This window comes from Salvia miltiorrhiza, chromosome 8 (genome assembly GCF_028751815.1).
Source record: "Salvia miltiorrhiza cultivar Shanhuang (shh) chromosome 8, IMPLAD_Smil_shh, whole genome shotgun sequence".
Lineage (NCBI taxonomy): Eukaryota > Viridiplantae > Streptophyta > Magnoliopsida > Lamiales > Lamiaceae > Salvia > Salvia miltiorrhiza.
Window position 1 is genome coordinate 27,530,809 of NC_080394.1, and position 27,025 is coordinate 27,557,833.

General features: G+C 37.3%; 3 protein-coding genes across 4 annotated transcripts; 2 read left to right on the plus strand and 1 right to left on the minus strand.

The window, feature by feature from the left end:
• LOC130997405 (uncharacterized) lies at window positions 1–3,278 on the plus strand. The gene is made up of 5 exons (XM_057922698.1): window positions 1–166; window positions 303–569; window positions 1,433–1,689; window positions 2,154–2,599; window positions 2,802–3,278. The coding sequence occupies exons 2-5, from the start codon at window positions 457–459 to the stop codon at window positions 3,060–3,062; spliced, it is 1,077 nt and encodes a 358-aa protein (XP_057778681.1). The 5' UTR covers window positions 1–166; window positions 303–456; the 3' UTR covers window positions 3,063–3,278.
• Window positions 3,279–7,509: 4,231 nt separating this feature from the next.
• Window positions 7,510–11,269, plus strand: LOC130997406 (vacuolar protein sorting-associated protein 60.1-like). The gene is made up of 7 exons (XM_057922699.1): window positions 7,510–7,900; window positions 8,305–8,456; window positions 8,694–8,787; window positions 9,349–9,420; window positions 9,509–9,620; window positions 9,963–10,123; window positions 10,827–11,269. Exons 1-7 carry the CDS (start codon window positions 7,832–7,834, stop codon window positions 10,878–10,880), a joined length of 714 nt encoding a protein of 237 aa, XP_057778682.1. The 5' UTR covers window positions 7,510–7,831; the 3' UTR covers window positions 10,881–11,269.
• Window positions 11,270–16,426: 5,157 nt separating this feature from the next.
• Window positions 16,427–21,005, minus strand: LOC130997407 (basic leucine zipper 61). 2 transcript variants are annotated; one of them, XM_057922701.1, is made up of 6 exons: window positions 20,875–21,005; window positions 20,641–20,735; window positions 19,352–19,859; window positions 18,434–18,509; window positions 17,383–17,509; window positions 16,427–16,822 (listed from the first exon to the last, which is right to left on the minus strand). In XM_057922701.1, exons 3-6 carry the CDS (start codon window positions 19,837–19,839, stop codon window positions 16,668–16,670), a joined length of 846 nt encoding a protein of 281 aa, XP_057778684.1. In that variant the 5' UTR covers window positions 19,840–19,859; window positions 20,641–20,735; window positions 20,875–21,005; the 3' UTR covers window positions 16,427–16,667. The 2 variants fall into 2 exon arrangements, with proteins under 2 accessions (XP_057778684.1, XP_057778683.1); XM_057922700.1 differs by having other exon boundaries at window positions 20,641–20,993.
• Between the last annotated feature and the right edge of the window lie 6,020 nt (window positions 21,006–27,025).

Consider the following 27,025-nt stretch of genomic DNA (forward strand, 5'->3'; position numbering starts at 1 on the left):
ATGTATTAAATGAATCCGCTGCTAGGTCACATCATCATGTTCATGTAGCAAAATATTTGAGTCAAAATAATCATCTCTAAAATTTTAATTTATAATATTGATTTTTATGTAACGAACTGTTTCCACGACTCGGTGACTTCGTTAATGGCGGCCGTTTTAATATTGCGTATTTCTCGCTGATTGCCCATATTCTCTCACACCATTCTTGTCTTCTTCCTCAGTTTTATACCTTCGAATTTTCCACTAATATCTTTTTTACATTTGAATTTACGGCAACGAATACTTTTTTGTCCACTTTACAGCTAGACTCTGCGTTCCTATTTAAGAGGGGGCATTGGGCGCTTCTCTTCTTGCTGTGCTGTGAGATTGTTTCATTTCGACACAATTTGCTTGGAAGCTAGAGTATTTGCTGTGAAGATTTTGTGGATTAAAAGAGGTTTTTGAATTTGTTTCAAAATGGATAAATTGCTCGGAGATAAAAAGAAGGTTGCGATTGTCGGCGGCGGAGTGGCCGGCTCGGGGTTGGCCAAGAGCCTTCAAGATCATGCCGATGTCTATCTTATCGATCCGTAAGTTCTACCTCAACTTCATGTTTGTTCATAGTTTAGATTGAGTTTTGTATGTGTTAGACTTCAGTTATCATTTTTGAACTCGTTGTGCCATTTTTTCTTATTAGTTGATATTTCATGGATAGTCAGATCAATTGTATTACTAACATTAGGTCTTAATTTTCTTGTGTTTGTGTTATGATAGAGTCAGATCATATAGTTTCAAGATGTTTGTATTTGTTTATATAGGACCTTACTTTCTGTGATTTTAGCCTATGCCTGCAATCTCTTTGCATATGATGGATTACATATTCATAAAATTCAGTTCTCTCTGTTTTAGAAATTTTAGAGGGAAAAGTTAGCTGAATCAGGAAAGGTAATACATCTTATATGGTAGGTTCACCTGTCTTCTCACTTGTGAACGATCTGCATCAAGATTAGATGGTTTCGTATCACAGCAGAAACAATGTATGTTTAATACTTTGTGTTGGTGAAAAAGTCTGATCTAATGTGTGAAACTCAGTGAGAATTTGATTCTTAAGCATGGCTGAGACTTGATATATACTCCAAAACAGAAAAATGGACAAGAAGTAGTGTGTAATGGAACTGAAGTTAGATGGTCATTTATTATACCTGTGATTCCTTAGGAGTGGGTTATATTTCTCAGTCGAAGAAAAATAAAGATATAAATTTAGGATGTTTTGCATCAAAAGTTCCTATTCAGATCTATCCATGAACTGGATAGTTGGTGTCCGATTAGAGATGGCACCGTGTGTAGTCTGTACCATTCTTAGAATGATTTGTTTTACTCGACAAGTAGTTTGTTTTCTGAATGATGCATACTTCTGATTTTTGGTTTATTTTATTATTAAATTTTATTTCAGGAAGGAATATTATGAGATCGCTTGGGCTGAAATGAGAGCTACTGTTGAACCATCATTTGCAGAAAGAACATTGATTAATCATGCAGAGTACCTTTCCAAGGCTCATGTTATTACATCTGCTGCAACTAATATCACAGAAAATGAAGTTACAACTGCAGATGGCCGTTGTGTTGGGTTTGATTATCTTGTCATTGCCACTGGTCATGCTGGCGGTCCTGAATTTACAAAATCTGAGAAGATCCATAAGTACGAAGCAGGTAAATAAAGTAGCTTAACTCGACAACAGATGCAGGAAAATCTTATTTTGTACTAGGATATGACTCATTCATGTGATTTCATTATTTTGTTGTTCTCCTATGTCTGGGTAGGTCTTTATTGACTACTCCCATCTGCAACAGGACATGGCATCTATTCCTATGTTAATATCCTCTTTAACAAAATCGCATGTTCAAACATTTGATATTAAAGGAGTCCAGTATCACCAAATACCCCGCATGACTTGTATGATGTACTGCTAATATTTTTTCTTGGACTGTGTTTATTGTTTTATCGTAATAGTCTTGTAGATATGTCTGTCCCATAAAGTATTTTGAGGTGTGATTCCCTTGGTGGAATCTGAATTTACACAAAACTCTTTGCATTTAAGAATGTTATTTAAGTATAAACAAATGTAAATGCTGCAGGTTATAGTAGGGTCTGACCTAATCTTATCCTTCTGCAGAACATGACAAGATAAAAGCCGCGAAATCAGTTTTGATCGTTGGAGGTGGACCAAGTGGTGTAGAACTAGCAGCTGAAATAATTTTTGCCTTCCCCGACAAAAAGGTAACTTTGGTGCATAAAGGGCCAAGATTGCTGGAATTCATTGGAGAAAAGGCTGGAAAAAAGGCACTGAACTGGTTAACTTCAAAGAAGGTGGAAGTCATCTTGGGTCAATCTGTCGACTTGGAGTCTGGATCGGATGGTGTTTTTCATACATCAGGTGGAGAGACAATTCATGCTGATTGTCATTACCTTTGCATCCGCAAGCCATTGTCTTCATCATGGCTAAGGGAGACTTGTGTGAGAGATAGCTTAGATGCTCAAGGAAGTGTAATGGTCGACAAGCAGCTCAGGGTTAAGGGTCACAATAACATTTTTGCTATTGGAGATATCACCGACGTTCCTGTAAGTTCATCTTCTTTCTTGTTTCTCTTTGATCCTAGGATCAATGCACAACTTTAAAATGTTGGATTTTTATTTCTATGACTCAGAAAATAGTGAAAGATCTCAAGGTAGCAATGGACTTGCACTCAATCATTTGGTTCTGCTGAAGACTGATTATTTTTTACTAATCCTTACTGATTTATGCTCATCGTGTAAAATATAGGAAATCAAGCAAGGATACATAGCTCAGATGCATGCTGCAATGGTTGCTAAGAACTTGAAGCTGCTCATGAAGGGACAAAGCGAGAGCAAGCTTTCCACGTACAAGCCAGCTTCACCATTTGCGCTCGTTTCACTAGGTAAAAAGGAGGGAGTGGGACAGGTTATGTGCTTAACTTTGAGCGGGCGCATTCCTGGCATGATAAAATCTGGGGATTTGTTCGTCGGGATGTCCCGGAAGAGTCTTGGCTTGAAAGCAAAATAGAGTGAATGAGCTGAGGAGAGTTGTGTTGTGAGTTATGGTGCATAGGTCTGAAATTCTTCAACATCATTTTTGTGTTGTTTCCATCTTCCCCATTTAATTTTCAGCCTGTATTTGATAATATTCCATTCAATGTATTGTGTGTTTGCGTTTTCTTTTAGCGTCTAGTGTTATAACGTGGTTATGTAAGTTACAGAAATACAGATATATTTGCATGTACTTTGGTGTTTTGTGGGCTAAAATTTAAATTTACATACTTTGGTATTTTTTTGGGCTAAATTTAAAATTGTGGTGTTAAAATGAGTGCGTTTCCGCTGGGGAAATTGGTGCGAACTTAGAAATAGCTTTTTCTCATCTTATGTCTTTAGTTGATCTTGTAATACTACTATTTAATCCTGAACACTAAAACTTGCTTTTATAGATGCCATAAGGTTGTATATATATATATATATATATATATATATATATATATATATATAGGGTCAAGTTAAACAGAGAATTATTATATATTTCATTTTGAACAAGTCTATACATTTTACGAACAGATCAACATAACTAACGAACAGACGTATTTAGTAAAAAAAGAGAAAAACTCGCCACCAGCAGGATTCGAACCCGGGGCAAATTGTTATTCATGCGGTACATTGATTTATTCGTAAAAATTGTAGATCTGTTCGTTTTTATTTCACGAATTCTCTATTATCTAAATATTTAGCATTCTCTGTTTAACTTTTCTCTCTCTATATATATATTGGATACGTAACATGACATTGCTCATAATTTGAGTCAAGTATACTAATTTTGTCAATATATACTAATCGGGCCCAAAATTAATAACATGTAAAATATTTCTATTGATCATATCAAAATTGTCTAGTGAAATTGATGCAGGCAGACGCTTAATCAATAATTAAAAAAAAAAAAAACACTAAAAATACAATTAAATCTATAAGAACTCAAATTGTATCGAAGCTTAATCAATAGTAATACAAAAAACCACTAAAAATACAATTAAATCTATAAGAACTCAAATTGTATCGACGAAAAGAGAAAAGAACCCTAAAGAGTTTATAATTCTAAAACAACCAATTCAAAAACTAAGGGGGTGTATTAGTTCAAGACTTTAATAGATTTCTGCAGAATTTTAAAGTCTGGGTGTATTAGTTCAAGACTTTTAAAAGTCTATAAAAATCCGGGTGTATTCGTTCAAGACTTTTAAAAGTCTACGAAAATCTGGGTGTATTCGTTAATCTATGGACTTTAAAGTTGGAATGACTTTCATTGATTTCGTTGAAAAAATAGGCATGAACAAATCCGAACACAAACCACGAGAATTCACAAATCTTGCAAACTCCCCGCGCTCGCTGGGTGCCAGCGCCCACGGCCAAGAAGCCAGCGGCCGCTGGACCCAGCGCTCGCTGGGGCGCATCTCCTCTCCTTGAAACCAGCGGTCGCTGGGCTTCAGCGAGCGCTGGGCCTCAAACGCTCGCGTGAACTCAGAGCTCGCGGGGCCTGCAACGCTCGCGAGGTCTCCACGCCTGCTGGCTTTGTGGATTTCAACTCCAAGAAAATCACGACAAATTCTTGTTAATTCATTAAAAATCCGACCAAGAATTCATTCAAAATCATGAAGAATCCGTGAGAATTCTATAGACTTTTAAAATCCACAGACTTTTAAAATCTACATAAGTCTTGAACTAATACACTCCCCTAAAAGTCTAAAACAAAGAAACTACCGTATTTAAAAGAAAAAGACGTAACCTAAAAGAATTCTAAACCAACTCTAGCTAGGAACTAAACAATTAAAACAATATGAAATGTGCATTGAAATAAAAATAAAAGAACCACTTCCAATTCATGCTTTGCGTTAATCAGCTTTCAATGGATCACACTTTTCTAAGAATTCCAGTGCGGTCTTGTCGCCATCATTCTCCCCCTCTTGAGAAGGATTCGCCTCGAATCCAACAGGGTCTCGTCGCCAGACGAATTCTCACCAACATACGGCACCAAGCGCTTCACATTAAAGACAACAAACGGTATGCATTCGGTTAATTTTCTCAATCACCTCAAAAAGGGATGATTTTCCAAGAAACCAATTTGTTATACTCATGTGCGGGAAAGCAATCACGTATCAACACAGCCCAAACAAAATCACCTACGCTGATGCACACCAGCAGCTTGATAATGGACATTAGCCTAAACCAAGCGAGTATGAGTCAGAGCATGAACGTCTTTGAGCGACGCTACCAAATCAACAACACGATAATCCCCTTGTACACCCAATGAAGGCACCGATAAATCCAACGCTCCCCTTGCCAATACGGCATAAACTACTTCGAAAGGACAAAAACACATACTACGATTTAAATCTAGATTATGGGCAAATTCAGCCTGAGGAAGTTTGTTGTCCCTAGACTTAATGTGATCACCCATCAAACAACGCAACAAATTGCCAAGAGAGCTATTCACCACTTCTGTTTGACCATCTATTTGCAGGTGATATGCACTACTAAAATGCATCTCAGCCTGAGTCATGTGCCAAAGCGAATGCCAGAAATGACTAAGAAATTGAGTATTGTGATCGGACACAATTGAGAAAGGAAGTCCATGCAGGTCGTAGCCAAAAAATCTTACAAAAAAATAATTGTGCCACATTAAGAGCATCATTTATTTTTCTTACAAGGGATAAAATGGGCCATCTTTGAAAATCAATCAACCACTACAAAAATTGAGTTGAAGCCTCGTTGAGTACGAAGTAATCCAAGAACAAAATCCATACTCACAACATGCCACGACCCAGAAGGAGCAAGAAGCGGACGATACAAGCCCACATTGCTTGCGCTGCCTTTAGAGACATTGCAAATGCGGCAACGTGCAACAAAGCGAGAGACATCATGGCGAAGTATTGGCCAAAAGAACCTTTTACGCACTAATTCAACAGATCGATCGCGACCGGCATGACCAAGATTATGAAGTTCAGTAATAAGCGAAGACGTAGGCTGCACACAGGAACACATAAGGTTAACCTTTGAACAAAAAACCATTATGGACAATGATTTCACTTTTTTCGCCATCACGAAGCCGTGATAAAATATTGACAAAAAATTGTCATAAGCATAGAGCTCGCGCAATGTATCGAACTGAAATATGAAATATCAACACCGAGATCTATAAGTAGACATGATCTGCGGCTTAAAGCATCGGTAATACGATTAGCAATACCAACTTAATGTTTAATCACAAAGGTAAATCGTTGCAAATACGATGACCATGAGGTATGGCAAGCCGATAATGAATCTTGAGAATACAGATGTTTCAAAGCTTCATGATCTCTTGGTGAAATAAATAATTTTGCCAATGTCTGACTGCACGAAAAACAAAATAAAATTCCACATCATACGTATTGTACCTTGTACGTGCTGCCGTTAATTCTTCGCTAAAAAAGAAATAGGGTGTCCGTGTTGTTATAATACTGATACCTACCTTGGAAGCGTCACAATAGAGCTTGAATGACTGCGAAAAAAATCTGGTAGAATTTAAACTGGAGCAGTCGTTAACTTCTCTTTAATAATATTAAAGACAAGGATAGCCTCATTTGTCCAAGAAAAAGACTTCTCACACATACAATATGTGATTGGTGCCATGATTGTGCTAAAATCAGCACAAAACGTCGATAAAACAACGCAAGACGATGGAAGCTCCGAACCTCTGTTAATGTGGAAGAAATCAACCACTCACTAATAGCAGATATTTTTGTATCATCAACAAAAATGCCTGCAATGGAGATATAATAGTCTAAAAATAAAATATTTTCCACTAAGATCAGACGCACTTATTTGGTGTTGTATAAAAATGCTCACGTCGGAGAATAACGAGAACAACCTGTAAATGATCAAGATGTCATGCTGCCATTTTGTTGAAGACTAATATGTCGTCAAAATAAACAATAACACATACTCCAGTAAGAAGTCGAAGACTAATTATAGTGGTGTTACGTCGACGTTGATGCTGTGTCAGATTCAATTGTGCGAAAAATTGCAACAATGTTTAAGTTTGTTTATTTTTGACAAATTTTAAAGTTCGTGAAAAAAAATTAAATGAATCAAAGTTCGTGCATTTAGGCGTTAATAAATTATTTTTAAAAATATATTTAATAATTAAAATGATGTCATTTTAATTAGAGTGGTGTCACATGGTGCCATGTCTAATTTAATTTTGACTAAATTTCGAATCATAAAAAAATTATAATAATATTTAAATTTGATTTTGACTAAAATTCGAATCATAAAAAAATTATAATAATATTTAAATTTGAGCATTGTTTTGATATTTTCAAAGTTTGTGAGAAAAGATAAAATTAATTCAAAATTTTATGTTATTAGACGTCAATAATTCCTTTAAATATTGCTCCAAATTTGGGTATTTTAAGGCCCAAGAAGCCTCTGCGAAATGGGCCAACACAAAAAAGAATTGGCCAAAAATTCCCGAATCTGTTGGGACCCACCCAGCTTGAGCTCATCACATGCACGGCCGTCCATGGAGTTTCTCGATAAAATTCCAGTATTTACTTGGAAACTTCGTTAAACCTTCTCCAAATACGTTAACCATTAATTAATATTTCTACCTTTTACACCGTCAATCTTTCATTCCTCCTTCTCCCTCAGTTTCAACTATATTGTTATTGTTAGTTGCTAATCTCATCTATACGACATCAATTTTGAAACCCTAATTCTCATTCCTCGCAAATTGCAATTACATTCCAAATCAGCAGCATGAGGAGGGTGTTCGGAGTGAAGAAGGATAAGGAACCGCCCCCATCCGTTCAAGATGCCTCTGATCGGGTTTGAAATTCGACTAAATTCAATTTACGTTTCGTTTATTTTGTTAGATTAGAAATGTTGTCTGCATTTGGTCGAGGATCGAGTTTGGAAATAGATTGAACTCACTCTGATTCGGTATAAATATCCTGTCCCCTTCTCCTTCCCCTATACTTCCTAAAGTTTTTCTAACCACTCCCTTAACCATCCTCCTCTTTCCCCATTGTCCAAATTATCTATGCCAAGTTCAATGTATACCGTTGGAATTCATCTTTGCTTAATTACTGAGAATATGGTCACCTTGTAGGTTGTTAATACCTCTATGCTCTTTGATTTTTGTTAGAGGCTTGGGGTTGTCCTTGTCACTTTTATTTACATCACTTGAGTCGTTAAGCTAGATGCGCAATTTAAAATATTTTATGTTTCAGATAAATAAAAGAGGTGAAAGTGTTGATGAAAAGATACAAAAACTCGATGCTGAATTAGCGAGATATAAGGAGCAGATTAAGAAGACGCGGCCAGGTCCAGCACAAGAAGCTGTCAAGGCTAGAGCAATGAGGGTTCTTAAGCAAAAGAAAATGTAAGCTTCATCAATTTTGTTCTTGAATCTTAATCCAATTTGGTACTGCATGAAAACCTTGGTCTAAAGTTTCCCCCTGATGACTGCATGGGTGAATTTTTAGACACGCCTACCCCTGAGTCAGGGAATTCTTTTAGCATATCAACTCGGGGGGAGAAGTCGAGGTTTTGCAAGTTTAGTTTTAATGTGTTCAGATAGTTGGAATGTCGCCATAAGCATCTTTCTCGAATTGGGCAGGTATGAAGGTCAGCGTGATATGCTATACAATCAGACATTCAATCTCGATCAAGTTTCATTTGCTGCTGAAGGAATCAAAGATGCTCAACAAACAGTATGTGCTTGAGATGCTGATTTCTACTTTGTTATGAACTCGCCATCTCCTTTTTGTTTTTCTGGTCCTGACCTTTTGAGTGGACATGTAGATGAGAGCATCTTAAGGATACCTATCAATTTTGGTGCTTTGTTTTATATATCCATGATTTATTCCATGAAAATGAGCTTCTCGAGTAGTTATTGTTTTATAGGCTGACATTTTGAGATTCTTGTATAGTAGACATATCTAAAACTGATAGTTTTTCGTATTGTTGTCTAATATGACTTGTACTCCGAGATTTCCACTAAAATGTGTTTTAATGAGATTTTGTCCTATTTATGTTTGTTGCAATTGGATTAAAATGTGTGTAATTGGGCATGGGTCCCACCAGAAAAGGTTCAAATGTTCTGAGGCGAAATGTCTTTATACTTACATAGAGCTCTATATGTCTGCTTAACACGGATATGCTTCTTCACTGTCCATCTAAAATTGGATATTTATGCTCTGTTGTCTCATTAAAATTTAGTTGCTGCACATAGATCGAGTTAGTCTTAACTAATTTTGCCCCATCCATTGCAGATGTCAGCTTTGAAGTCAGCTAACAAAGAGCTTAAGGGAATGATGAAGACTGTGAAAATTCAAGACATAGATGTTTGTTTCTTCAATTCTGGCACATTTCCCTCCTATGGATATGTTGTTGATAATGATCTTGAATTAACCAGTGGATTTATGTCTGCAGAACTTACAAGATGAGATGATGGATCTTATGGATGTGAGCAATGAAATCCAAGAGTCTCTTGGTAGAAGCTATAATGTTCCAGATGATATTGATGAGGACGATCTGATGGGTGGTAAGACTTTCATTTACTCAGAAGAACTAACTATATTTATCTAACTGCCACCAGATATTAGCAGTAAGAACTTCGATTCATCATAATTCTGATGCTTTGCTGAGAAGAGAAATACTGATAGAAGTGTTCTCATAGTGATTTAATAGTATAGTTTGGAATTCAATGCATCCTTTCTCTTACTAATGAAGTTTACTTACTAGTAAAAATAATGATCTGCCAGCGATGGAAATTGACTAACTGATTGTTGTACTTGAATGTTCATAATACAGTTTGGTTTCAGCTGTGATAGATGTCTTTTACTATTCTTTACTCTTGCTGATTTTTTTTTATCTCTCCGTGCAGAGCTTGATGCGCTGGAAGCAGACATGGGATTTGAAACTGAGGGTGATGGAGTACCATCTTATCTTCAACCTGATAAGGAATCTGATCTAGATTCGGAACTAAACTTGCCATCAGCACCAAGTGGGCATGCTCCAAATCCAGCAAGCAGAGCAAATATGCAGGTAATTTACTCCTTGTAGGCCAATAGGTAAAAGGCCTTCTATAATTTATTAATTTTATATCCTATCACTGGTACACTAATGCAAACTTGATCTTTCTTTTACACATGCATGGAATATTCTACAGTGATCCAGGATAAATGAATATCGTGTTATGATTATATCTTTTAGTACTTCAACTTATGTTGTTCCTATTGATGGCTAAGTTTGTTTTTCTTTCTTGGCTGTAGTTTTCTTTTGGCAGTTCAGGATTTGCTTTTTTTGTCACTCTGAGTTATGCTCTGTTTGTATCATCATAATTGGAAGTTCTATGAACTGATGGGAAACTCTTACTACAGTATATATTTGAGAATGAGTTCTCATTTATTTATTTTTAATTTCTAGAGAGATGAGGAAAGTTACCTTTTATGAGCGGTAGGTAGGTGTTAAAAATGCTTTTCATGAACAAATTGCAGTCTCGAGCTTCCCCCAAGTGGGAAGTCTTTGCATATTTGTTTGCATATGCAACTGTCTTGGAATTAATCATGCTAATAAAATTGAGACTGCTCATCTATAGATTTGCATTTTAAACCGTGGTGAAAATTACAGCTTCTCCGTGGATTTAATTTCTTTTCATGTATTCAGGGTGCTTGTATCTTGGTTGGTCTCATTATATTACATGCTTGTTCTGGCTAACCATATCTTAATAAATGAATGATGTTGACAGGGTGAGGATGAACTAGGTTTACCAACGGTCCCTCGGGCTACTCTCCGAGGTTAGAAGGGAATAAGAGCGCAATTCATGGACCTTGTAAACGAATGATTTCTTGTGGCAAAGGTTTGTTGTAAACTATACACACATGACAGTCTGTGATTTTTTTGAGTATCTCCGACCCGGGTAAAAAAGTAATCGAATGTCGGATTAATGTGATGTTGATAGTCATGTGATTCTTTATCCTCCCTTTGGTGCTTAAACCCAAAGCCAGAGGTGGATTTGTATAGATTCTCTTATTGGTCTCTGGTTAGCTTGTTCTGGGCTTAGTTGAACTATGTCTGAATTGTTCAGATTCTCGACTGCATCGATTTTTCGTGCAATCTATAGTGCATGAAAGATAGATCATGGTTTGGAGGATTAGCTGTGAATGGTTAGGTTCAAATTCTTTTCAATAATCATCGTCTCAAACATCTTAATATTTGTTTAATGATTCTACCAGATTGAAGGTAACAACTTAAAGGCTCAAGTTAGATTTCTATACAGTACACTTGCCTATGTATAATAAGATGACAAAAGATAGTATGTGCTCTATCTCATTATCTCATAATAAAATGACAATTTGCTTCAAATAAAAGTAATAATTATTTTAAATAAAATTAGCAATTAGCAAAGTATGAATAAAAGTGAGTTTGTATAAGCGTGTAAAGTGAAGAGTTGCCTCTGATGAGAAATTGTTAATTTTGAGTATATAACTTTTGGAGTGCATACCAAAGAAATGGGAGATTATGCTTGTGGGATAGAGGTAGCATATCCCAAAGTCGGATACCCAACTATCAAAATTAAGAAAATATGATATATTAAACATTCAAAATCAATGAAAACTATTTCCTACCCAGTAAAATGAAAATAGTTCTTGTTAGTTGTTACTGAGACACATAAGTAGCAGTTAAAGAGGGGTGGGATTTTGAAAAAAATTACTAGGTATTATGTAGATTAAGCATTAAATAAATTAAAAATTAAATAGATGTAACAAACTTTTCATTAATATTAATAATTTAATTAAACAAATCATATTTTTATATTAATTGATAATGTATAACATCAAAATTATTACCCCCTCTATCCCACTAAGTATGACGCAGAGTTATTAAGAATAAAAGTGATAGAGAGGTGAAATCCATAATTTTTTTTGTGAGATAAAGGAGTTTCTTTTTTTGGAATTGACCATTTGTAATGGAACAATTCAAAATGACAAAATGACCATATTAAATGGGACAAAGAGAGTATTTGCTATTAAATAGTAAAATTTATTTTATTTGGTTATATCTATGCTTCTATTTATTACTCCATAATTAATCGTATTAAATTGGGTTAAATGCATGTAATATCATGAACTTAGGCTGAAATCCAAATTTAGCACGAACTTCAATTTGTCCAATTTATATGGCTAACTTCATCTCGTATCCAATTTTAACACCGTTTTATTTTCCGGCAGAACTACGTGGCAATGACGTGAAACACGTGGCAATGACGTGTCTTCCAAATGACACGTCATAATTTGTAACTTAAAAACGTCCAATTTAAATGTGTAACTTTACTTCATGTTCAATTTAAATGTGTAACTTTACTCCATGTTCAAAATTGGTTTGCTAATTTCGACGGAGGTGAAGGCGGAGGAAATCGGCGGAGGCGAAGGTGGAGGATCAGTGCCGGAGATGCAGTGCAGCGGCGTGCTGGTTTGCAGGGGCGCCGGCAGGGGTGGATCTTCGATTTTGGATGTCTCTTTGATTTTGGATAGAGGGGTGGATCTGAGGGGAGAGGGGGTGGGCGGCGGCAGGGGCGCCGGATCTGGTGCGGCGGCGGGTGGAAGGAGGTGAAATTAGGGTTTGGGGTGGGGAAAATGGGGGAGACGAAATTAAGGTTGGGGCGCCGGATCTGCTTTCGCCTTTTCTCTTTCCTCCTTTCTCGCCCTCTTGGTCGGACGAGGATCGGCGAAGAGCTCCAGATCCCCCACCTTCTTACGCCTCTTCTGCGCTTCGATTGGAGGAGGAGTTCGCCGGACATGGAGGAGGGAAGGCGGTGGGCGGTGGAGAGAGAGGGGGCGGCGGATCTGGTGGGGCGGTGGTGTTCGCCGAACATGGAAGGGAGAGAGATAAGAGAGGCGGCGTCGACCGTCGTGCTTGGAGGAGGAGAGCCGCTCGCCGGTGAGAAGATGAATGAGTGTTGGAGGAGAGGAGCAAAATCCAGCGAGCAAAACGCAGCGTTTTGCTCGCCGGTCGAAAACTTGTGCCGGCAAGCCACGTCATTGACACGTAGGATTCAAGTTGGGGGAAAAAAAAAGGGTGTTAAAATTGGATACGAGATGAAGTTAGCCATATAAATTGGACAAATTGAAGTTCGTGCTAAATTTGGATTTCGGCCTAAGTTCATGATATTACATGCATTTAACCCTATTAAATTATTAAAGTGCATTTAATTATTTAAAATTGAATACTAAGCATAATAGAGAAACAAATTGAGTTATGAATAATTTATTATAAGTCACATTGATAGTTTATCATAAATCATAAATGTACTTTCCACAAAATTTTCTAACTTAAGGTATACATACCTTATTTAATAATCTCTCCGTCTCAGCTTTTAGTACCTAACTTTCTTTTTTTGACCGTCCTACATATTTGTATCAATTTCTATTTTTAGTAAAAGTGTGTGAGACCCTTGCTCCATTTTAACTATTTTAACATTCACATAAAAGGTGAGACCTTTATTCCACTCATAACACACCCAATCACTTTATTAAAATTCTCAAATGAATACTAAAAGTTGGTAAGGGAATATTTAATATTATTTTATTTTTCTTTGATGGATAGACTTTATATAAAAAAAAAACTCATGAAACTTTAGCTTCATTAGTCAATATTTTTGTTGATATAAGCAATTAATAAAAATATTATTATTGTATTATAAATATTACTCCCTCTGTCCCTAAAATAGCTTCCTCTTTGGAGACGACGCGAGTTTTAAGGAAAAGTTGTAAAGTGTATTGAAAGTTGTGAAAATGTGTTATAATTAGTATTGAGAGTAGTGAAAAGTGAAAAATAAGAATAAATGAATATTATTAGTGGTGGGGTAGTTGTTAAAAAATGAAAAGAAAGAAAGAGAAAGTTATTTATGGGACGTCCCAAAAAGAAAAAAGATGAAGTTATTTTAGGGAGGGGGAGTATTAACCTTTTAAACTTAATGAGTGTTTTTTAAGATGATCATAATGGTTCTTCATTTTTCATAATGACTCGAACCCGACTTATACCTACTAATTGAAAGTGAAAGCGGTTTACCAATTGACACTCGACAAGTTAGTCATATTCATTTCTGTGTTTACAAAATAGTTCAAAGTTGTCATTTCGTTAGGAATGAAAGCAACAAATGAGTTTAAAACAAGTGACCTTCATAATATCCACAATTTTGAAATATCCGATGTGGCATGTGTGGATAACATTTGTTTTGTCGTTATCTATGTCATTTTTTTGTCGTTATAATTGTAGTTTCCTTATGAAATTATGTTAGCTTATTGCATTTTTAAATCTTATTTTGTTGAAGTGAGCTTAATTTGCTGATTTCAGTGATTTAAGTATTCGTGTTTTGAAAAGAAAAAAAACGACGTCGAAATGTGGGGATTACGATTTACGAAGATGAAATAAAGAGCTAATCATTAAAAACACACTTTTTAGGATAGCAAAAATAAATTATGCCCATAAAAATAAAAATATATAAAAAGTAGTATCCATTTTAGACATGAACAGACAAAATTGTACTTATTAATGAATTTTCTATTTTCTATTTTTAAGTATTTCTAATTCACCTCAATATACCTCAAAACATTTAGGGACAAAACATTTACCCCAAAATCATTTAGGGGCAAAACATTACATGTTAAATTAGATGTGAAATTATAGTTGATAATTTGTTAAATCATGTGAATTCTTCATACAATTGTTGTAATGTCGTATTAGAGTAGCATGAAAAGGTTTTCATATTCGAATGATGATGAAGTAAATAAACAAATACTTATTCATGTTCTTGTATGCGTGCATGCACGATGGCACGCCACTTTGAGTGAGAGTGTATTTGTGTTGTTGCCTGTACACCATTCATTGTATTATCCTAATGCACACTTACATGAAGTCGTGTCAGCGTGCATGGATGCTGTAACTTTTTTTTTTTTTTTTGAGGAAATGGATATTGTAAGTATAATTGTCTTAATACATGCCTACACGTTTACACAGCAAAATATTTAGTGTGTAAGGTGTGCATGTCGATATTAACACCTAATGCTCACTTATATGAAAGCACGACCACGAGTTCAAACGTGCATTGTTCGCTATTCATGAAAATATGAACACAAGCCGAAAAAAACAAAATTTCGTCGATTCAATACGAGGGATTGAACAAGTGGTTTAGACCTCAAAAAAGTTTTAATCGGACTAAAATATGAGGGATTGAACAAATGAGAACTATTGTTTCATTTATAGACGAAAATATTCTGCTTTCTAACCCACCGTTTCCTCTTTTCTTCTTTGATAAGTTTAGAAAATTTGTTAAGAGGTCTTGAGGTTGAACGGTGAAAATAATTATTATTTCAATAATTAAAAAGAAAAAATATAAAAAGCAATAATAATGGCAATTTTGTCTCTTCACAACTAAAATTAGTACTTTTATATGTTTCTTTTCGGCACAGTTATGTAGAAAAATAAATTGTCGTTAGAGCCGCATTTTTAACAATCGGTTTTTTCGGTCGTTAATTTCAGTTTTTATTCGTGTATTTTCTTGTAGTGTTGATTGCATTTATTTATTGTAAATTTGTTTTGCTCACGAAGCGAAAAATCATATACTCTAGATTCGTTTTTACTTGATACTTGAGTTTTTATTATCTAATTTATTTTTCTAATTCTATTTGCTATCTTTTTGGCACGAAACTTGTTAATTGGATTCGAATATTTAAATTTATTTGTTTTTAGTGCGTAACATGAATCATTAGCCCTGCTAACTTAGCAATTCATAGATACAATTTGAATCAATTCACTATCCTATAATAAACCTAATTCTCTTGTAAACAATTTAAAAGGTATAATTTTAAATTGAACATCCGATGGACAATATCTTATGTGTTTAATTTGAACATCGCCATATTAACACATGATCACATTGTAGGGCGATGTTGTCCAAATCAAATACGCCCTTCGTCCCACTTTAAATGACACAATGAAAAAGAGCATGAAAAATAAGAATAAGGTGTTGAGAGTAAAAAGTGGATTGAGACCTATTTAATGTGTGTAGAGTGGATATGGACCACATACTATTTTTAAAAAGTACCATTATAAATGAGAATTTTTTTTTAAAAAAAATATGCTGCATAATAGTAACACATAACATCGCCATACTATCCAAGCACAACATGGGTTGCATCGATGTGCAGATTGTATTAGATAGAGCTAGCAAAATAAGCTTGGTTTGGACTAGGTCGGGCCCAAAAATTCGAGGCCCGACAAAATTCGCAAAATGATCAGGCTCGAGCTTGACTCATCTAAATTGAAATGTTTGCAGTACAAAGTATGTTTGGGGGCTGGTTGGTTTCCATTTTTTCCTGCCCAACTTATGCATATTATTATATTATGATGATAAAAAGTGGGAAATGAAACGGTTCAAAGGGTACAAACTATCAACACCATTAGTCTAAAACTTTGGTATTCTTTGCTAACCATAAAAACTAGCCCTAACTAAGCCATCGGCTGCTGCTGCAAAGTCGAAAACCAAAGTGATGAGCTTCGCCCACGAAGGAGGCCACCGGCGTCTATTTCAGTTCAGATTAAGTTTATGCATCTCCAACATGTCCCATATGGCGCCATCAATGGATCGTGACCGTGACGTGCTGAGGAACTTGTTGACAGCGGTTGAAACGGCTAAACCACTTCTCAACCTCTCTACTTCTATCTTTAGGGTTTCGTACTCATCTGCATAAATGAGAAATGCTAAGCTCGAGATGATCTACATAGGTTAGATAAGCTTTCTGGTAATAGAAACAAAGATACGAGCATATGCATGCAACTCAAATGTTAAAAAAGCACAGCATAAGCTACTCCATGTGGATTCGTCTCATCAACAAATTCTTAATCATTGTGTATTGAGGTGGTCTTGGGTACACCCGGGTGTACCGTACAACCGGGTTATACCTTCACTTAAATTTTGACCCGCACCCTGATTTGAATCCATATCCTGATCCAACCCATATAAATAATACTATTTTGGGTACGGGTCAACCCGGTTGTACGGTACACCCAGGTGTACCCAAGATTTTGTGTTGTGTATTAAACTAGAAGTTCCAAACTAGTTCAAATATTTGGTGTATAACACTACTTAGATCGACAAAGCATAGATACACATATTTGTTCATTCCTGAAGCAATAAAATATTCGAAGGGCATAATAGGTAGGTGGAATGGAATGAAGGATTTTTTTATTTTATTTTTATCTATATATGACATAAATCTCGGAAATCATCATAATATACTTACTATCTACAATGAATTGCTCCTGCTTCATTCTTAAAAGTCGCTGGTTCAAGGTGTTATTCTCCAAGGACAAAGCAGCATGCTGCTGTATTAGGGAAGCAACTCTGACAGCCAATTCGGCACCAAGATTCTGCACCATCATGAACCCGCGAATCAAATCACAGAAAAAAGGGAAGAAAATACTGAGCCACTAAAAGTAAAGCAATAAATATGGAAACAAGCAGTTATAACATCATTAAGAATGGTAATCAGGTCGAGATACTAAGACTCTTGTACAATAAAGATGTTAAACGTACCAGCTTGAAAAACCAATGGGTGTTAAAGAATTCGCCCATAATGTTCAGATCCTACTTGAAATTATACATGCTTTCACATGGTTGGTCATAAAAGTATATGCATAAAGCCATCAGGAAAGATACTGGTTTCAATACTCTAGGGAGGCGTTTGGTGAGTGAAAAGGCATGACTGATAAAATAATTCAACTTCATCAAGTGTTTGGTTTGCATGATTCGCCCCGTGATGGATAACTAAGCCCGCGCACCCTAATCATGCAATTGGAAGATTATTTATCACCCCAAAGTTGGATTGATTATTTAATCATCCTCCAATCCTATCACTCTTATTAATTTTATCGATCACATCCACCACTCCAAACGTCCCCTAGCTAATATAGTTACAGTGTTTTGGATTATGTACCTTTCTAGACATCATAAAATAGACGCAGTATCCCAAAATATACAAAATTATTCAAAAAAATTCAAACCATAATATATATGGTTTCTAATGTACTACCTGCATGGTACCTGTGCAATTACGAGAGATTACCTGATCGAGAACATTTTTGAGGAAACTCTTTCCATCAAGGGGAAAAACCAACTTTGGCCAGAGGATAATTGGATTCATATATGCAATATATGTATAAAAAACTAGAATATTTCTCTATGCACATGCTTAACTATAGGCCACATATGAATGGGTAATATGCAAGAGATGACTTTATCACTAAAAATAAATTAAAAAACTAAATAGTAAATCCTTCTTAGGGATTTTGTACCTGAAGAACATTAACAGTCCTTTCCAGTTCAAAAATATATTGAAGTTTTCGAGCTCTAGACCTCTGCCCAGGGTGGCTGCATATAAAACGACAATGTCTATCATAAGGAAAAATCTTTCAATAAAAGGAAAATGTTACACCTATGAAAATTTTCATGAAAACTACATTAACACATATTAGATGGAATAGGAAAAGATGTAAGATTTAGGAAAAACATAGAAAGTATAAATAAAAACGGTACTAGCATGCAGAATCTCTATGTTGTTTTAGCAGTTTGAAGCAAAAACTGGCCATGATAGACTATCACTATCAAGATCTTACAAGTGATAACACTTATGACCTACTCCACCCAATCCTTAATTAAGATGTTGAAATTATTTCACCAGATGAAAGAAGAATTTAAATAATCCAGATTTGCTTAGTATTACATCTTCAAAAGTATTCCGAATCTCCAAAGTAAAATCAAATACAATATAATATGTACTCCCCAATACAATTCCCACCAAAATGATATCGCCAAACATTTTCGAACACAACACCAGACATTCAATGATTTTCTTTTACTGGTTGCTTAGATCCCTAACCATTAGACTTGGTTTTACCCGATGTAAAACAAAACTTATTCGATATTGGTAGTTGATAAAGCAGTAACAACCATGATTTTATGAGACCTTCAGTAAAAACAAGTTATTTCAACTTTCATGATGCTGGTAGGATAACATAACTAGAGTGAGCACGGCCGTTATAAAGACAATATTATCAAGGAAAAGTTGTAGCAGTAAAATATTCATCCAGCAAGTGATGTGAAATCTAGCTGTCATAAGTGAACTATATTGGACCGATTATAACACATCAAACAACAATAAGACAAGAAATGACGTTGTGCAAAAAAAATGTGTCAAAAATGGGGTTAACTACCGCTTCTTGTCGGAAATGATCTCATCAACTGAAGCACGTGCATCCCTATATGAGTCCGACTGTACTCCAGAGATAGAACTATATCCATCCAAATGCTGTGGAGAATTTTGGACAGCATACTCGGAAAAAGCTGATGCAATTTCATTTTCAGGGAAGCCTAACATGTTTCTCATTCGAGGTGAATTAGGGCCATACATGCAATAAGACCCCAATTCATCATCAAGCTCAGTGGTTTCTTTCTCGCTAAGTTGATCCAGATCTGGTAATGAACTATCAGTGTCCAAATCTAAATCATTCAATAGATCGTTCAGCCAAGGTGGTTGCTCGTCTAATATGAAGCTCTCGGAGGGTATTTTGTACTGTCCAATTTGCCTGGAATGCAACTCAGTATCTATGCCTGAGAATGGGGAAACGGATGCATTAACCTGGGGAGCTACGGTTTTCTTCTGGAGAGGGCAGCGAGGAGGGAGTTGAGCATGCCTTGACATAGTGACGTTGCGTTTATTTTCTGCAGAAAATCATAATTTTATATTCTAATGTGAGCGTCTCTAGCCCTAAAACATCAAGAAGGATTCAATTGTGTCATTGTGTGAACAATTAAATGAAGCAGAATTTAGAAAGGAACGTGTGCAGTGATATTTGGCCACAACACGGCGTTGTGCAAGATCAATCAAAATCTTACAATTTAGGAAAACTACAGCCTTCATAGTTCTAAAGGATTCAGCCAAAAGAGAAATATATACAGGCATGCAATCAAGGTCTTTTCCTGACCGAAACTCATGTAAGAAACTGCTAACGGCAAACCCCTAACTGAATAAGGTAGATTCTAAACTTAGACGATTGATATCAAACTGTTAGCATGCAATAAACACATGAAAAATAAACCAAGCAATATATCATCTTCCTAATTACGTCTCAAGTGTTAAACAGTTCCATAATTTCACTTGGGATAAATATAACTAAACCATGTAACAAAGTATTAAGTACCCTTTATATTCCTTTTCACTTATAATTCTTATCAACAATCTCCACAGTTTCTTCTTTTCAACATTTTCCATTTTCAATAAATTTGTGCCAGCTCCAACTAAACCATAACACACAAAAAGACTACAACTTTCTCAAGTAGACATATTTCAATCATATATTCTCCTTAAATAAACGTCATTTTTCCACTTAACTGAAATTTAAGGCGCAATGAAACAGGAGCACAAAATAGAGATAGAAAAGGATTACATAATAACTGTTAAAGAAAAACAAGAACCACAAATAAAAAGTGAAATCGCGCGCACCTTTTTACAGTTTGCAGGCTTGAGAAAACTTCTTCATCAGAAGGAAAAACGGAAAGAAAAAATGTCGTCTTGGACTGCTGCAGTCAGTAGCTAATCTGCAGAAACATATACAAAATTTTCACACAACCCATGAAAAAAAAATAGGATTTAGCAAACACTAAAAGCGGCATTCTAGCAGCAAATAAGTTGAGAAAATCAGCGGTAAAAATCAAGAGAAGCGACGTATTATTGTACGGAGAAGGAGGGTTTGTGTGGGGGCGAGGGAGTTTGGAGTTGTGAACAACTCATCTTTTGCCCATATGTTTGTTCTTGAATGTCAGCATCGCTCAATTTTTTCAAACACAAAACGGGACTATTTATTGAACCCCACTATTGGATTTGGATTTAAATATTCAATATCTATCTTATTAAACTTGGAACTCAACACGATTTTCCTTTTTCTTAAAACTTACAAATGTGGTGCCCAAAGGGACACCAAGCTGTGCAACCTCTTATGTGTAAACAGTGAAATTCCGGTTCAAAACTCACTGCTTCCCCTCCCCAACTCCCCCAAATTAAAAAAAAAAAAAAAACTTACAAATGTCCTTAATTACATCCTGCAATAAAATACATACTACATGATACATTTCAGTGGGGATGTCAATCCAGCTCGAAACTCGTGGGCTGACCCAAGTAACCCGACAAAATTAGAGGGTTAGGGTTGAAAAATCGCAACCCGATTATCAATCGGGCTAATCGCACTAGCCCGTTCGGACTGACGGGTTGGAGCGGGTCAGCCCGTCGAACTGGCGGACCAGCCCGTTGGGCTACTGTTTTTTTTTTTTTTTTTTTAATAAATATTTTAGAGTTTAGACCTTTAAGGCTTGGCCTAAAACTGAAATTTTTTCAGCCTCACTAGTCACTAGCACGCCTCAAGCCTCACTTCAGCCATTCTTCCTCCACCGCCGACCGATCTACCACCTCCCACCACGCCGCTGTGCCTCCCTCCCCTCCGGCGCATCCACTCCCACCAGGCAACCGCGCGGCTGCACCTCTTTAGATATTAAAGATATAATTTATATCTTTAATATCTATGTATATTTTATACATTATACATTAGATCATTAAGAATAATAAAATACAAATGATAATTTTATTTTTACGCCTTTAACTTAGTTAGCCCGATGGGCTAGCCCGAAACCCGAACATTTAAAGTTAGGGTTGAAGATTTACAACCCAAAAAAATCTCCAGCCCGATTAGCCCGCGCTCAATTAACCCAAAACCCAATAGGGCTAGCCTGAAAATTCGATGGGCTGGCCCAATTGACATCCCTACATTTGAGGTTAGTCACTTTTAATTCTCTGTGTTTTTATTGGATATTTCAATCCAGATCGAAATTCGTTAGCTGATCCGAATAAATCAACAATTCAAAAATATTATGACTGAAAATTTTTAACTTAATAAAATTTCAATCCAAATAGTTCGTAGTCGAATAGTCCGACAATCCAATAAGATTGACTCGAAAAAAGCCCGAACTAGATAAGACTGGCTCAAAAATAATATAATCACTTAATTATATAAAATTTTCTGGTTATTTAGTTTTTCAATTTTATTACTTTGCTTCTAAGAGCACCCGCAGTGCCTTACCCGATCAAGCTTACTCGAGTAAGCTTGGCATCGGGTAAGGCCACTGTAGCCACGCCTTACTCGAGCCTCGTGCCCAAATTTGATAGCGTGCGTTCCACACGCGCGATATTAAAAAAAAAAAAAAACTGGAATTGAGTTTTTTTAGTTTTAATTATGTCATTTAGTTTTTTTAGGATTTTAAACGAAAATTCTAGATAGGAATTTTAGGGTTTTAATTATGTCATTTAGTTTTTTTAAGTAATTTTAATTATGTCATTTAGTTTCTTTAAGTAATTTTAAATTATGTCTTTAGTTTTTTTTTTAATGTAATTTGTAGGATTTTTAAATTAATGTAATTTAAATTTGAAGTAAATTGTATTATTTAAATTTGTGCAATTAAATTTAAATGAAAAATATAAAAATCAAAACTAAAAAGATCAAGTAAGCTATTAAGTCACCCCACCGTGGCCTCCTTACTCATTGTGGTCCCCCTTCTATCAAGTAAGTCCCACTGGATGCTGAAATAAGATTTTATTAAAAGAAAAGAAACTTAACAACGGAGAACCAAAAACCCTTGAAAGCACAAAGCTGCAGACTAAGGGCCGAGCCTCGTTAAAACCTCATAACAGCTGAGGAAAAAGAGTACTCGTCAAGGACCAAGGTTGACAGAGCTGAGTTAGGAGGTCTCAAGGATTTCGGCCGAACCATTACCCTTAGGCCTCCCGGCTCACAACCGATCCAGAACCAAGAGAAAAAAACCAAAAAATTAAGCGAAACGAGTAAAAAAGGGAATAGAAACATCCTCCGTGACAAAATCATTTAAACCAGCAATGGCATTAGGCCAAAAACCCTCCTCCGAAGCTTGAGAAGCCAAAAAATCCGCCGATCTGTTGCCTTCGCGAAAAATGTGAGAAATGCGCCACGTGAAAGTATGGAGTTTGGAGAGAGCAAGCTGCCACCGAGGCTTGAATCTCCAAGGAACCGTCTCAGATAGCGACTGAAGAAGCTGAACCACGTAAGAAGAATCCGACTCAAACCAAACTCTCTCCCATTTTGCGCGATGTGCAGATTCAATCGCAATAATAATAGCTAAAAGCTCTGCTTCGAACGCAACCCCATGGCCGCCTGAAAAATGATAACAACCAAGAACGTCGTTGAAGGCATTCCTAAAGACGCCCCCCGCATGAATCCTCCCTTCCCGTACCGAGCCATCAGTATTAACTTTAATCCAAGACGGCGGGGGAAGGTGCCAAGCAACGTAAATAAAGGAGAAAGGCTTCCTGGGTTGTCCAGCGATGGAAAGATTCTTAAGAATGAGAAGATCAGTAACCGAGTTGGCCATAGTGCCAAGGACGAAATTGTTGGCAGCTTCACAAAGAAAAACCCTGACCTGCTTGAGAATGAGGTGGCGCGAAGATGCTAAATTGTTGTGTATGATGTTGTTGCGGTGAGACCAGAGACTCCATAGGAGAGAGACCACCCCAACTTTCCACAAATTGCCAACTTGTTTGCTGTTTTTCTGGTGGATAGAGAAGCGAATCATGCTGCCCACATCCAACGGCAAAGTTTGCTCAATCAAAAACCAACGGAAGACATCCGCCCAAATAGAAGCCGAGAAGGAACAATTCAACAGAACGTGATCCATCGTCTCTTCTGCTGCCGAGCATAAAGGGCAGCGGTTAGGCCCCTGAAAACCAAGTAGGCGATTCATATCAAAGGTAGGGAGCTTGCCAACAATAGTGCGCCAGACAAAGAGAGATCGTCGAGCGGGGATAAAAGGGGCCCAAATCCAGGATCCCCAGTCGACCTTAGGGAACTGAGGTCGTATGTGAGCAAAGGCCGAAGCAGCAGTAATGTTCCCGAAACCCGAATGAAACCAGGATCTGTCGTCCGCCAATCCAGGAATGGGGGTAGATATGATGTCGAGAGCAATGCGCGGGAAAGACTGTATAAAACTATAAGTGAGGTGCCACTTATTATTAAAGTAGAAGTCTGAAATCTTCTGAGAAAAATAGGGTGTCATGAACTCCGGAATATGAAGTCTGTCGATCAGCCGATACCCGAGCCAATTATCTCTCCAAAAATAAATCGTATCACCATTCCCAATCGTGCAGAAGGTATCCGAAACAATCTCCTGAATTGTCCTTCTAACACCAGTCCAAATCGACGAACTCGCCCATTGGGAAGCCCAATCCATGGTCTGAGTGAGATATTTCTGACGAAGCAGCCGATAGCCGAAGCTGTTCATGTTCAGAATATACCAACCTAGCCGAAACATGAAACTATTATTGATGTCAGAGAAAGATTTGACTCCAATGCCGCCATGTTCCTTCAGAGCGCGAGCTCTGATCCAACTCACAGAAAAAGAAGGTTTCTTCATAGTACTCCCAGTCCAGATGAACGATCTACAAGCTCTGTCAAGATCATGCAGAAGTTTCACCGGCCATTTATAAACAAGCATACTATGTACCGCAGCACTGTTGATAACAGAAGAAACTAAGCAGAGCCTGCCCGCCATAGAGAGTTGACTACCTTGCCACCTAGGGAAATGTGCAAGAATACGATCAAAGATAGGTCGAAGTTTAGCGGAAGAAGCTCGACCCGAGAAAATAGGCACTCCCAAGTATGTGAAAGGCATGGAGCCAATGTTGAAGTCCAAAATCCGTTGGAGCCTAGAACGTCGCCCAGGCGACACCCCTTTCCCGAAGTAAAGAGTAGACTTATTCTTGTTGCAATATTGACCAGAGACCGTGGAATAGAGCTGAATAATCGAGTCTATCATAATGCAATTACGCTTGATGGCCTGACAGAACAGGAGCACATCGTCAGCGTAAAGCAGATGAGAAGGGAAACTCAAAGATCTCGAGAAACGCATGCCGGCGATTAAACCCCGATTACCAGCGTCCAGAAAAATACGGCTAAGAACATCTTCCGCCAAGGCAAAAAGAATGGGAGACAAAGGATCTCCTTGTCTTACTCCCCGACTGCATTCGAAATAGCCATAGAGAGCACCATTGAACCGAATAGAGATGCGAGCCGAGCTGAGAATAGTTTTGATCCAAGAGCAGAAAATATTGGGGAAGCCAAACTGTTGAAGCACGAACAGAAGAAAATCCCATCTAAGCGTATCAAAGGCCTTATGAATGTCGACTTTAAGAGCCATGTTTTTGCCGTGTAAAGATCTCTCCATGCAGTTCGCCCCTTCAGAGGCAAGAGTGATGCACTCATGAATAGAACGTCCCAAAATAAAGCCAAATCGGTTGTTGGAGACGATGGTGGCAGCAGTAGCATTCAGTCGGATCGCCAGAATCTTGGCAATAACTTTGAAAAAGAAATTGCCAAGAACGATGGGCCGATAGTCAGAGATAACCTTGGCATTAACTTTCTTGGGAAGAAGGCTCAGAGTATTGGAATTGAGACCCGAATGGAGATAATGATGAGTGAAGAATCTTGTGATGGCGGAAGTGAAATCATGCTCAATAATATCCCAAGCGGAACGATAGAAAGTACCTCCAAAGCCATCCGGGCCCGGAGCGCTATCTTTGTCCATAGCAAAGACCACCGCTTTGATCTCCGTCGCAGTCGGACAAGTAACCAAAGCCGATTTATGATCCAAAGTGAGGCTACTGGTGATATAATTAGTAATCCACGAAAGATCGCCCCCAGGATTGATATCCGCCGCAAAAAGAGATTTATAAAAGTTTTCCACATGAGACGCCAAAGTGTTATGATCTTCAACCAGGACGTCGTTAATCTCAAGATGCTTGATAGTATGGCTAGCGCGCTTCATTCTCAACATGTTATGATAAAACTTTGTATTTCGATCGCCATCCTGGAGCCATCGAATTCTACTTTTCTGGCGATGTAGGTCCTCTTGCCGAGAGAGCATGACCGAGATAGAGGCTTCAAGCTCAACTTCTTGATCAAAGAGCGCGTCAGAGTAGCCAACATTATCGATATGTGCCTGAAGAGAAGAGAGCTTATTATAGAGCTCTTCAAGCGAAGTGTTGAAGTTCCCAAAAGTGGATTTATTCCAAATTTTGAGCTCTTTCCTCAAACGTTTCAACTTGTGCATCATACGCACCATGGGGCAGTTCGTGTCAACAACAGTAGCCCAAGAACACTGAACCATAGGAATAAAATCAGAGTGAGAACTCCACATGTTCAGGAAACGAAAAGGACGGGCGCCATAGGTATTAGGAGGAGTGGAACATTTAGACAAAATATGAGCATGGTCAGAGCCAAGACGAGGCAAAACCCGACTCTCAGTAGAATGCCATTGCGTAGCGAAATCCTCTGAGAAAAGAGTGCGGTCCAGGACAGACTCAGTAGTCATAGGAAATTTACGCCTGTCCGTCCAAGTAAAAAAAGGCCCAGAGGTGGGAGCTTGAATGAGAGTATGACGATCAATGAAAGCTTGAAAATCTCTACAGGAAGCACGGCTGGGAAACCTGCGTCCACGCCGCTCATGAGCTCCAAGCACAGCATTAAAGTCCCCAAGAATCACCATTTGAGGGACCATACAAGAAGAGATATCATCCCAAAGAATCCTGCGAGTGATATAATTACAACTTCCGTGAACAATAGCCACTCTAAAAGAATAGGTAGAAAACATGATGTCAAAAATGACCATCTGTTCCGTGGACAAAATCAACGAGCAGGTAACCCCGTTGGCGATGAAAATCCAGATGTTGGAAGCATGAGGGGCGCGATCATTTTGATGGAAAGGAGTCAAATTGATAGAGTTCCAGAATGAGGTCGGAATATGAAGAAAGTTAG

What these genes read in the sequence shown, in the direction of transcription:
- LOC130997405 (XM_057922698.1), top strand. Translation starts at nt 457, where the DNA reads ATGGATAAATTGCTCGGAGATAAAAAGAAGGTTGCGATTGTCGGCGGC. An exon ending in GATCCATAAGTACGAAGCAG is followed by an intron (nt 1,690 to 2,153) that starts GTAAATAAAGTA and finishes ATCCTTCTGCAG; the next exon opens with AACATGACAAGATAAAAGCC. An exon ending in GAGATATCACCGACGTTCCT is followed by an intron (nt 2,600 to 2,801) that starts GTAAGTTCATCT and finishes TGTAAAATATAG; the next exon opens with GAAATCAAGCAAGGATACAT.
- LOC130997406 (XM_057922699.1), top strand. Translation starts at nt 7,832, where the DNA reads ATGAGGAGGGTGTTCGGAGTGAAGAAGGATAAGGAACCGCCCCCATCC. An exon ending in GTTCTTAAGCAAAAGAAAAT is followed by an intron (nt 8,457 to 8,693) that starts GTAAGCTTCATC and finishes CGAATTGGGCAG; the next exon opens with GTATGAAGGTCAGCGTGATA. An exon ending in TGAGGACGATCTGATGGGTG is followed by an intron (nt 9,621 to 9,962) that starts GTAAGACTTTCA and finishes CTCTCCGTGCAG; the next exon opens with AGCTTGATGCGCTGGAAGCA.
- LOC130997407 (XM_057922701.1), bottom strand. Translation starts at nt 19,839, where the DNA reads ATGTCAAGGCATGCTCAACTCCCTCCTCGCTGCCCTCTCCAGAAGAAA. An exon ending in ATCATTTCCGACAAGAAGCG is followed by an intron (nt 18,510 to 19,351) that starts GTAGTTAACCCC and finishes TTTTATATGCAG; the next exon opens with CCACCCTGGGCAGAGGTCTA. An exon ending in GGACTGTTAATGTTCTTCAG is followed by an intron (nt 17,510 to 18,433) that starts GTACAAAATCCC and finishes ATGATGGTGCAG; the next exon opens with AATCTTGGTGCCGAATTGGC.